Here is a 12,485-nt window from a genome sequence, read left to right on the forward strand (position 1 = left end):
CAAGTGTTTCTCAATCAATGTAGCATGTAGTACTGCTGTAGGAACCGTTTGCTCAGGTGTTTCTCAATCAATGTAGCATGTAGTACTGCTGTAGGAACTGTTTGCTCAGGTGTTTGTCAATCAATGTAGCATGTAGTACTGCTGTAGGAACTGTTTGCTCAGGTGTTTGTCAATCAATGTAGCATGTAGTGGTTGTTCAGTCACAAGTTCATCAGTAAGCTTGTAGAAATTTAGTGTAATTTAAAAAACTGACGAATATGACAGTGAAAGGAAGGGAAGAGAGAAAGAGAGAAGGAAGAAAAGGAAAGGTACATGATAGTTGAGTCATGTGTGTGTGTGTGTGTGTGTGTGTGTGTGTGTGTGTGTGTGTGTTTAAGAGTGTGTGTGTGCATGTGTGTGTGTGTGAGAGAGAGTGTGTGTGTGTGCATGTGTGTGTGTGTGTGTGAGAGAGAGAGAGAGAAATAGAGAGAGAGAGAGAGAGAGAGATTGTGTGTATGCATGTGTGTGTGTGCATGTATGTGTGCACTGTATGCAAGTCTCTCGCCTCTTCTGAGATTGTGTATGTGTGCAAGTGTGCATGACTGTCAATAATGTCATCTAAAAAACAGGACATCTTTGCCCTCTTGTTGTGAAAACCAAACAACACAACTCACCAGCCTCTTCCTGCATCTCCTGCATCTCCTTCCTGGGTGACTCACATCTTTGCCCTCTTGTTGTGAAAACCAAACAACACAACTCACCAGCCTCTTCCTGCATCTCCTTCCTGGGTGACTCGATCGTCACGTGCTGCTTGGCGGAGGAGGCTTTGCGCTTTGAATCCATCATCCCGTGCTCCGTTATAAACGTCCTCTTCACTCCTTCCTCGCTTCCTTCCTCTTCCCTTCCATCCTCCTCCTCCTCTTCCTCCTCCTCCTCTTCTTCTTCTTCATCGCTTTCGTCTTCCTCCTCTGGTTCCGGAGCTTCGCCTCCTCGGCTGTGAGGGGTTTTGGGAGTGTCTTCTAACCGGGAGTCCAGGGCTCGGGTGACGGATGGGGCATCCTCTGATTCTGCATCTTGTTCGGCTTTACTGGAGGCGTCGTCTGTCGGCTCTGATGCTGCCTCTGTGGGGAGCACGGTGATGTGGGGATCCTGGAGGGATTCCGTCAGGTTTAGAGAAAAAAGAAAGAAAGAAAGGTTCAGCGTCAATGAGATCAGTGCAGAGATTGTAATGGTCCGTCTCGTGTGACCTTCACAAAATCAACTTTTTTTTTACTAATGTACTATCCATCTCTCTCTGACAGTTTACAGATTTTTCACTCGCCCCCACCCCCCCAAAAAAATTCAAATAATATGTTTGTTTCATATGTGAATATATATATATACAGAGAGTGACAGATACACAGACATATATAGATAGATAGATATGTCTTAATTCAACTGCTTTCAGATAATGTTTGCCATTGACAAGGACAGATTGTTGATATCTGGGTAAATAAATGCTTGGTATGACAATATTTTTTCATCAAAAACAGACATTTATTATCATTCTGTTTCTCTCATCATGCACTTTCTCACTGTGAAGTAAAACAGACATTTATCATCATTCTGTTTCTCTCATCACGCACTTTCTCTGTTTCTCTCATCATGCACTTTCTCACTGTGAAGTAAAACAGACATTTATCACCATTCTGTTTCTCTCGTCACGCACTTTCTCACTGTGAAGTAAAACAGACATTTCTTATCATTATGTTTCTCTCATCACGCACTTTCTCACTGTGAAGTAAATCAGTATCTTTGTTGCTAAGTATTTCTGGTAAAAAAAAGAAAAAAAAAAAAGAAGCCTGCCCATTGAATTATACGCATATTCTTGACTTTTTCTCTAGAATTGCAATGGATTATATCCAGGACAGATCATCCACAATCATACAAAGTATCTCAGAATTGATTTTTCTGCTGTTGTTGTTTTGTTGTAATTTCTTGAAAGACTGCGACTTCAAAAATGACAGAAAACACACACACACACACACACACACACACACACACACAACCAAAACAAAATGCAGGAAAAAAGAAATGCCAGGTGACGGGCGCAATAGCCGACTGGTTAAAGCGTTGGACTTTCAACCTAAGGGTCCTGGGTTCGAATCACGGTCACGGCGCCTGGTGGGTAAAAGTTGGAGATTTTTACGATCTCCCAGGTCAACACATGTGCAGACCTGCTAGTGCCTGAACTCCCTTCGTGTGTATATGCAAGCAGAAGATCAGATACGCACGTTAAAGATCCTGTAATCCATGTCAGTGTTCGGTGGGTTATGGAAACAAGAACACACCCAGCATGCACACCCCCGAAAGCGGAGTATGGCTGCCTACATGGCGGGGTAAAAACGGTCATACTCGTGTGCATACGAGTGAACGTGGGAGTTGCAGCCCACGAACGCAGAAGAAGAAGAAGAAGAAGAAATGCCAGGGATTCACCCGCTGCCACGACTGGGGAGACTGCTGACTGTCCTCTTCTGTCACCTCGCTGGCCCCGTTCTCAGACGTGTCCGGCACAGACACCTCTTTCAGGGGAGAGAACTCCCCAGACGATTCTTCAGCAATATCCTCTTGACCTTCACACCATACACACAACACATCAACAGTCAAACAGCATTTCTCATATTCTGATGCATGTACCATCCTATATGCATTCACATATACAGAGTAGCAGAGTACAAAACTGAAACCTATCTTTTAAATATATCAGATACAAAACACAGACAAGCTTTAACGAAACTCAGAATAAGCGCACATGACCTAAAGATTGAGAAAGGTAGATATTTAAATATTCCACAAGAAGACAGATTGTGCAACAAGTGTAATATCCTGGAAGACGAAATCCATCTTCTTGATCATTGTATTAAATATAAAACCTTAAGGCAACAATTTTTAAAAGATATTCAAAATTCAAATAACACAGGAAATATTTCCAGTCAGGTGATGCTAACAGATGATGAATATATACAAACAAGATTAGGAAAATTTGTTTATGAATGCTGCTGCAATTTACTGCATTAACTGATTGATTAATTGTGTGTTTTTCATTCATTCATTCATTTACCATTACACTTATAAACCTTACGGTTTCATGACAATAAAATCTATTCTAAACATGACGGTGCACAAGCCTTTGACTTTAGGAGCCTCTGTGATGTCATCTGTAGGTGTGTGCAAGTGAGTCAGTGTGTACGTGAGTGCAACACTGCGAAGAGGGCTCCTGTCCATTTGACATCCCCTCATTCTGCTGTCTTGTGCTGAACGTTTGACCTGACAAACCACAGTGCAGGCCTAATCATGTGGACAGATGTCAAGAGAAAACTGATCACAGTGAATGCCATGCGGGCTGCTGGTATCACACTGATAGGGTTTTCACTCCTGTCTGCAATCCCAGCAGATAATAGCACTTGTGACTGACAAAGCTGATAAAGGTTATGCATATAGAGTATGAAAAGCTAACAATATAAAAAAGACAGAATGATCTGGCTGAAAACAAGAGAAGAGAAAAAAAAAGAGTGTTGGTAAAGCTTAACAATGATTCTTGGTAAAAGAAAAACTTGAAATGCACTCAGCTTCTTTGACTTGGAGCATAATACTAAAACCTTTATTATCATTACTCAGACAGTTAGCCCTTAAAGCATCAGCTGTTTTGAACTGAAGCAGTTGTTGGCATTAGTTGCAGGGTTTTTTGACTTTTATCAACATTTTCAAAAACACCAGAAAAAAAAAATAAATAAAATTTAGAAAATGAATAAAGGCATGCAAATCCCCATCACGTGACCAAAAGATGATGTTTCTTGCTGTCTGTCAAGCAACAATTCAAGAGGCAGTTTCCTGCTTGCTCTGTGTGGTATGTACATTTAACATTATCACTCCTCAAAGCTGTTGCATAAATCATATATGCAACATGTGCTGGGTAAACAGGATTAAGGTCTGAAGAAGGTTTTAACAACTTTTGTTTTCCATTTCAACCCTGTTATCGTAGAATGAATAAATAAATAAAGTGAAGAAAAAAAGAGTGCTGGTGATATCCACACTGGCTGGCCATGGAAGTTTTGCATTGCTGGTTCATGTGGCAGCAAACTTGTAAGCATTCAAATAGCATATACTTGCAAAAAAAACCATTTCCAGAGACCCAGGCTTTGACACACAAGTGACAGACCTGCATGAATCTGGTGCAGTGGAGCAGTGCACCATGTCTCTTCATAGAGGTGGGACAGAAGAAGAAGAAGCCATATTTCTTTAGATAGTGTAATATATTGTTTATGAGCTGTCTCATGAGTTCATTTCATGTATGAGCACAGCTTAAACTGTAAGCTTGTGATGCTCTGTGTTTCACATTGTATGTATTTTGTACTTCAGAAGTTTCCATAAAATTCATTTAAAGCAAGGGGGATTCACCTGAAGTCAAGGTGGTCATGGAGGCATACAGATGTCGATGCTCTGGCATCTTCTCCCTCTCCTCTCCAGCGTCTTGTCTGGGACTGATTTCAGCAGGACTGCGGTAACGGTGGAGCGAACGCCGCTGCTGATGGGACACTGGCAGCTGTTCTCCGGCACCATCCACGGCTCTGCCTCCATCGTCACTGCTGTAATCATGGAGCCGGTTGCCAGGGTAGTCGCTGCTGTCAGGCTGGTGCCCCCCAGAACGGTTTGTCTCCGTGTCAGTGCTCGTCAGGCCAAAGTCACTGCCGAGGATCTGGGCAAGTGAGCGAGTGCGCTCCCTTTCTCCCATTGCAAAGCGCTCTCCACTGTCCAAGGGACGATCATCGTCAGAGTCTGACCCGGAATTGTAATCACGATTCAGACTGTTCACTGGTCGACTCTGAAAAAAACAAGGGTTTTTTTTTTTTTTCAAATTACACACTATAAATGTTTTTTTCATCTTGAATATACTAGTAAGAAAATCTATTCAGCCTATTCCATTTCAAACAGGAAGATGTAGGTTTTTCTTTAACATATATATATATTTTTAATATTCTCTTTTAGATAGTCTTTACAGCTGTCCCAGAAGGATACTGAAACGCAACGTAACAGGATTTATTCACACAACACTTGCAAAAAGGTTTTGTTTTACTTGTTCTGCTTCAAACAGAATGACACACTTTCATTGGCCATTCAAGCCATTTCTTCCTAACAGACTTTGCTACAGTCTGTAAAGAACCAGTGTGTGCTGTGTTCTTTATGATGTGTGTGTATGTGCTGGTGGTACACAGCGTCATTGTTCTCTCTTGTGCTGAAAATTTACCACAGTGGTTACTTTTTTTTTCCTAAACAAATGTTTACAGCAAATATTCAAAGTAAAATAATGCCATGCTGATTTTATGTCTGTTCATTGACTCTCATGTTTCTAGCGCATTCAGAGTCAGAGGTCTGATCAGGCACTTTGTGTCGCAACGTGTCTAAAGCCACTGCTACAGGCACAGCAGGAACTGATCAAAGGATGGGCTTTGTGCTGATAAAGTCCGTTAACATCTGATGAAAACATCTCAAGGATGAGAAAAACAGATATTGTACTTTGCAGTCTAAAATTCCTTTATCATGTAAAAATCTTGTAATGTCAGGTCAACTTTAGTGAAAGGTAAGAGACACATGGAGAAACTGTACTTAAAATTTTCCGCATATAGATCTTGGAATATCATATCACCTTTAGTCGTTTTCTCCCACACAGTTCTCCCATTTTGTCCTCCAGCCAAATAACTCTCTTGCGAGCAGCATTGATGTCCCCTTGGCCTTTGTAAAGTGCATCGTTCAGGTCTGATCTGGCATAGGCCAGTTCTATGTTCAACTTCTTCATCACCTGATCAAACAACAAAAACACAAGAAATATATACCAGCAGTTTCTCTCCTGTCATACATCAAGAACGCACAAGCATCCTCTCCTGTCATACATCAAGAAGACACAAAAACACAAGAAATATATACCAGCAGTTTCTCTCCTGTCATATATCAAGAACGCACAAACATAGACATGTGTGCATTTATACAGACATATATTTAGTTTACTTTTCAAAAACGCTGAAACTGACAGTCACAAAAACAATTCGACAGGTTCATGGAATCATCTTGACAGAAAAAAATCCTACAAAAGAAAATAATCTAATATTCTGAGTCTTTCTGCTTGACACAGCAGAAACAATTGTTTTAAAGTAATTTTTTTAGTGTAAAAATTTTAATAAAGCAAGACCACCAGCCTATGGTTTTAACCTTCCCTGTGGAACAATAAAAGTACAAAGACATCTTAACTTCAATTTGATACATGTATATGGCAGAATCAGTTACGCATTGAACTTTGAGTACATGTGTTCACTAGTATCAAAGTTCATGGCCCCATTTCACATGGTGTTGTACTACTGGGAAAGGCCCTTTGGTATGATTTTCCTCATTCCTCTCAGGTAAAAATGGGTCCCTGATGTTGGTTCAGGTCAGGTTAAAAGTGGTGGAAGGAGAGGATCCAGTCCTGCCGTCCAACGCTGACCCCTTGACCCACTCAATTCACTGCCCTGCCGTCCAACGCTGACCCCTTGACCCACTCAATTCACTCCCCTGCCATCCAACGCTGACCCCTTGACCCACTCAATTCACTCCTCTGCCGTCCAGTGCTGACCCCTTGACCCACTCAATTCAATCCCCTGCCATCCAATGCTGACCCCTTGACCCACTCAATTCACTCCCCTGCCATCCAACGCTGACCCCTTGACCCACTCAATTCACTCCCCTGCCATCCAACGCTGACCCCTTGACCCACTCAATTCACTGCCCAGCTGTCCAACGCTGACCCCTTGACCCACTCAATTCACTGCCCTGCCGTCCAACGCTGACCCCTTGACCCACTCAATTCACTCCCCTGCCGTCCAACGCTGACCCCTTGACCCACTCAATTCACTGCCCTGCCGTCCAACGCTGACCCCTTGACCCACTCAATTCACTCCCCTGCCGTCCAGTGCTGACCCCTTGACCCACTCAATTCACTGCCCTGCCGTCCAACGCTGACCCCTTGACCCACTCAATTCACTGCCCTGCCGTCCAACGCTGACCCCTTGACCCACTCAATTCACTCCCCTGCCGTCCAGCGCTGACCCCTTGACCCACTCAATTCACTGCCCTGCCGTCCAACGCTGACCCCTTGACCCACTCAATTCACTCCCCTGCCGTCCAACGCTGACCCCTTGACCCACTCAATATCAATTCACTGCCCTGCCGTCCAATGCTGACCTCTTGACCCACTCAATTGACTGCCCTGCCGTCCAACGCTGACCCCTTGACCCACTCAATATCAATTCACTGCCCTGCCGTCCAATGCTGACCCCTTGACCCACTCAATATCAATTCACTGCCCTGCCGTCCAATGCTGACCCCTTGACCCACTCAGTTCACTGCCCTGCCGTCCAACGCTGACCCCTTGACCCACTCAATATCAATTCACTGCCCTGCCGTCCAATGCTGACCCCTTGACCCACTCAATATCAATTCACTGCCCTGCTGTCCAATGCTTACCCCTTGACCCACTCAGTTCACTGCCCTGCCGTCCAACGCTGACCCCTTGACCCACTCAATATCACTTCAGTGCCCTGCCGTCCAATGCTGACCCCTTGACCCACTCAATAGCACTTCACTGCCCTGCCGTCCAACGCTGACCCCTTGACCCACTCAATTCACTGCCCTGCCGTCCAACGCTGACCCCTTGACCCACTCAATATCACTTCACTGCCCTGCCGTCCAACGCTGACCCCTTGACCCATGCTGACCCCTTGACCCACTCAATATCACTTCACTGCCCTGCCGTCCAATGCTGACCCCTTGACCCACTCAATGCCCTGATGGCCATAAAAGGCTGTGGGACCTTTAGGCTAATGTGTGTGTGTGTGTGTGTGTGTGTGTGTGTGTGTGTGTGTGCGCGCGCAGCGCGCGCGCGAAGACAAAATCTTACCAAGACTGACTGAATAAAAAACAATATGCTTTTAGGCGTTAAATAAAATGAGGTTTGATAAGGCTCTGAAATGGAACGAACCAGTAAGGGATGAGAATTGTTGGAACACACTCTGCAGAAGATGAGATCAGTTCAGTGTGCATGTGCATGTGTGTGTGTGCATGTGCGTGCGTGTGTGTGTGTGTGTTGGGGGGTCTGGGGGGTGGGGGGGTGGCGTCGCTGGGTGTGGGTGGGTGTGGGTGTGTGTGTGTGGGTGTGTCAGTGGGTGGGTGGGTGTGGGTATGTGTGAGTGTGTGGGTATGGATGGGTGTGGGTGTGTGTGTGTGTGTGTGTGTGTGTGTGTGTGTGTGTGTGGGTGTGTGTGTGTGTGGGTGTGGGTGTGTGGGTGGGTGTGTGTGTGTAGGAGTGTACATTTGGCACAGTCAAGACAGAATCTTCCTTTCTGAAACAGAAAGTTTTGACATCAGTATAAAGAAGAAAGTTTTGACATCAGTGTAAAGAAGAAATGTACCCACCTGAAGAATGAGCACACCCTGTTCTGCTTTCTCTTTCACTTCCACAGCAGTCTGGGTCCACCGCTCAACTTCAGCTTGAGACTTGGCATTCTCTATACTATTTATTGCCACTTTCAGGGATTCTTGGGAACTTCGGACATTCTGAATCTGTAGGCAACATTGGTAAAATATGAGAAATGTTGGTAAAATATGAGAAATGTTACTTTGCAATGATATATAATGTTTTTGTTTGACTTTTTGTTTGATTCAGTGCATGAAACCATCGCTAGTACTGGATTGATCAAAAGGTATACTTTGCATAAATTATCTTATAATAAATATTGTAAAACTAATAAGGAAAACAAAAAAGAAAAAAAGTCAAGACTCCTAGATGAGCTCACACATCGATTGTCACTTACAAGAAGCTCAATCAGGATTGGAGGCTTAAAATGAAAAAAAAAAAAAAAAAAAATTTAAAGAATGAAGAAATTACAAATCATTTATGGCATTTTTAGATTTTAAAGATGATTAAAAAAAAAAAAAATAACAGGCAGGTAGACAGGCATAAACCAAGAGTACAAAGAAAAAGGAAAGATTGAAAGAAGGGAAACAGGGCAGAGGGAAGGGAAAAAGAAATGATACTATAAAATATTATCATCATTATAAAACAATGTCAAATATTTTCTTCAATTATGAAAATAAAACAATAAATCTTTGCTTGATAGAATAAAAATGTTTTTGTTACTGTAAAACATCTTGCTTAAAACAATGATGGGGAAAACGTTGCACAAAAATAATAATTTAATATACAATCTGGTGACAGGAGACAGGAAAAGGAAGACATGATGCAGGTAGGTTGTTAACTTTGCTTTGCTGCTGTTTGTGTGTTACAGATGTAAACAAACTGGGTTTTTTTTTTGTTTCACAAACTAAATTTATTCATGTAGCCAAAGTAATCCTTTTTTCCCAAATCAAGTGTGATATAATGCCATTTTGTTTATTTCAGATGCTAGTTTCTGCATATCATACAGAAAAATAAAAGCTAAAAAAATTATCCCTTATATAAATATATATATATATATATATATATATATATATATGTGTGTGTGTGTGTGTGTGTGTGTGTGTGTGTGTGTGTGTGTGTGTCTGTGTGTCTGTGTCTGTGTGTATATGTGTGTGGGTGTGTGTTTAAAGGTCACCCACATGTTCCTTCATGAGCAGATCTGAGCGATGCTGCACAGTGTACTTGGACTTGAGCACCGTGGCGCTCTTGGCCACCTCCGGGCGTGCCCCCAGCAGTGGGGCGTCCATCTTGTCAAACTGCAAAATACAGCAAATAAATAGTTCAAACACTTTTCTCTCTTAAACTGATATTTCTTGGTCATTCTTTTGGATTATTCATAATGACTGACCATCCAGATGTATTTCCAATCTCCCTGCAAAATCTTTATTTCTTGACAGAAGATAAAGAACATCCTGTTTAGCTTAACGTAGACTCAGAAAAAAAAAAAATGCTGTTCATGCCTCATTGTACTTTTACTATACTTATACACCTATTAACCGTGAGGGTACTTACATCAATCACATTTTGATTGGGAGTAGGGGGAGGGTGTGAGAGAGAGACAGATAGGCATACCGATGGAGAAACACAGAGAGAGATCCGTTTCAGTTTCAGTTTCAGTTTCTCAAGGAGGCGTCACTGCGTTCGGACAAATCCATACACGCTACACCACATCTGTTGAGCAGATGCCTGACCAGCAGCATAACCCAACGCGCTTAGTCAGGCCTTGAGTGCATGCTTACATATTTGTGTACCTATGAAAGTGGATTTCATTTTACATAATTTCGCCAGAGGACAACACTCTCGTTGCCATGGGTTCTTTTTCAGTGCGCCAAGTGCGTGCTGCACACGGGACCTCGGTTTATCGTCTCATCCGAAAGACTAGACGCTCAGTTTGATTTTCCAGTCAAACTTAGGAGAAAGGGCGAGAGCGGGATTCGAACCCACACCCTCACGGACTCTCTGTATTGGCAGCTGAGCGTCTTAACCATTCTGCCACCTTCCTCCACGACAGAGAGAGAGAGAGAGAGAGAGAGATAGAGAGAGAAACACTTCATCCACTTATGGCTATTGACATTTCTCCTGTGAAAATCGGGGATTCAACAAACACAGCACAACACCCTTCACACGGCCCAGGAGTGCGGAGTGAGATAAAACATAATATATGGCACCAGGGTGTGCAAGTGTTTTATTTATGATCAGTTGGCAGTCAGGCTCTATCAGTGGGGAAAAAGCACAATAAATGAATAAACAATATTGCTGTTAACCTTTTGCTTCTGCCGTATTTCAAAATCGTTAACCACTAAACGTCCACTTGAACAAGTAATAATGTTTCTGGCCAGCGTTGCTTATCTTAACATTACATGTTAATTACAGCGACACAGGTACAACCGTTCCACACATACATGGTCACTTCACCTTTCTGTCAGTATGGATTAACAACACATGCGCGGAAATTCTGTGAAATATGGTGAAACAAATATCAAATCTACGTTCAAAGTGCGCTTTTTCGGGCCGTAACCATGAAAGCCAACACAGACCAAACCGGAAATACCACCAGAGTTGCACATCCTTATCAAACGAAAGCGAAAGTCATCTGCTCAAAATAGTCATAACAGAAAAATTGTGTAGGTTTATTTTTATTCTTAGTGAATAAACAGACTTAAAAAAACAACAACAAAAAAAATAAAAAACAACAACCTTGATTGAAACTTTCTCCTTTTTTTTCGTTTTTAATGGACTAGATAGCGACAGTGGGGGCATCAGCGACATGCTTCATAACACTGTACGATCCATAGAAGGGAAGATCGACTTTGGTCACAACCAATCTGATAAATATATATTGAATCGAAGAATGTTATTGGCATGTGCATTTTTTGTTGAAAGAATGTCGTTTTACCGTGATCTTGGTTCAAGCTAACAGCGTCTATGTGTTTTAGAAATTTGAAAAACAAAACAAATATATTGCTTGTCCAGACATTTTACACATGAAGACTACTGACGTCAAAAAAACACAAAACAAAAAAAAAAAAAGTTTATAAAAAAATTCATATTAAAAGAGACAGAGACAGAGAGAGACACACAGAGAGACAGACACACAGACAGACACAGACACACACACACACACACACACAGATCGAGAGAGAGATCGAGAGACTTACCAGATTGATACTAAAACAAAAAAACGAATATATTGCTTGTTGTCCAGACATAGGTTGTAAATGAAGATGTCAAATGTAAACCAATGAAAAATAAACATGATTATTTTTTGAGAAAAAAAAAAATTACATCGGCTTACCAGAATGGTACTGACAACTGTTGCAGCAATCTGACAGTGCTGTGAATATGGACAGTGCAAGATGGAATGCTGAATTATGCTGACACTTCTAAAGCAGAAACTGACATTTCAATTCTCTCCATTGTATTTCGACTCCCCAGACCACCTTCACCTATCCCTGGACTTCTGTAGACATCGTTGGGGCACCAGTGAAGACAACACCAACACTCCTCCATCTGTCTATCTCTTCCTCCACCCTGTCAGTGGGATTCCGACACATTCATTCCTGTCCATTCTTAGGCATTGTCTTACAACCTCTTTCTCAGTCTTCCTCATCTGTGGCTTCCTCTGTCCCTTGCAAGCTGGTCTTTGCAAGATGGTCCTGTTAGATGAAAGTGGTATTATTGGTGTATTTGGACTTTAATGCTGTGTGGAGTATGGGTAGAGGTTAACAGATGGTGAGGAACGAGACCTGTGTGGGGGGTGCTGAAAGTAGAGTGGGGTTGGGGAAGGGTGTGGGGGACAGGGAGGACAGCAATTAGAGGTGGAGGAGGTTAAGTTTGAGAGTTTTTGAGAGAAAAAGAACTGTGTGCTTTTAAGTATTATATTTCTTTCGTTCTGAATGTGTTAAAAAATTTTTACAATCTTTTTGATGAAAAACATAATTTTAATGATGCATTGTCTTACATTATCCTGTTGCCCACATGT

The 12,485-nt window shown here is 42.3% G+C and overlaps 1 protein-coding gene across 1 annotated transcript in view; it reads right to left on the reverse strand.

Moving 5' to 3' along the window:
* Positions 1 to 11,038, reverse strand: part of LOC143292360 (uncharacterized) — a 60,791-nt gene extending 49,753 nt beyond the window's left edge. Inside the window, 7 exon segments of the mRNA XM_076602555.1 lie at positions 654 to 1,128; positions 2,455 to 2,591; positions 4,417 to 4,840; positions 5,663 to 5,815; positions 8,461 to 8,607; positions 9,643 to 9,759; positions 10,919 to 11,038. Coding sequence (XP_076458670.1) covers positions 654 to 1,128; positions 2,455 to 2,591; positions 4,417 to 4,840; positions 5,663 to 5,815; positions 8,461 to 8,607; positions 9,643 to 9,750 — 1,444 coding nt within the window. The 5' untranslated portion in view covers positions 9,751 to 9,759; positions 10,919 to 11,038.
* Between the last annotated feature and the right edge of the window lie 1,447 nt (positions 11,039 to 12,485).

Source organism: Babylonia areolata, chromosome 18 (assembly GCF_041734735.1).
Source record: "Babylonia areolata isolate BAREFJ2019XMU chromosome 18, ASM4173473v1, whole genome shotgun sequence".
Classification (NCBI taxonomy): domain Eukaryota; kingdom Metazoa; phylum Mollusca; class Gastropoda; order Neogastropoda; family Buccinidae; genus Babylonia; species Babylonia areolata.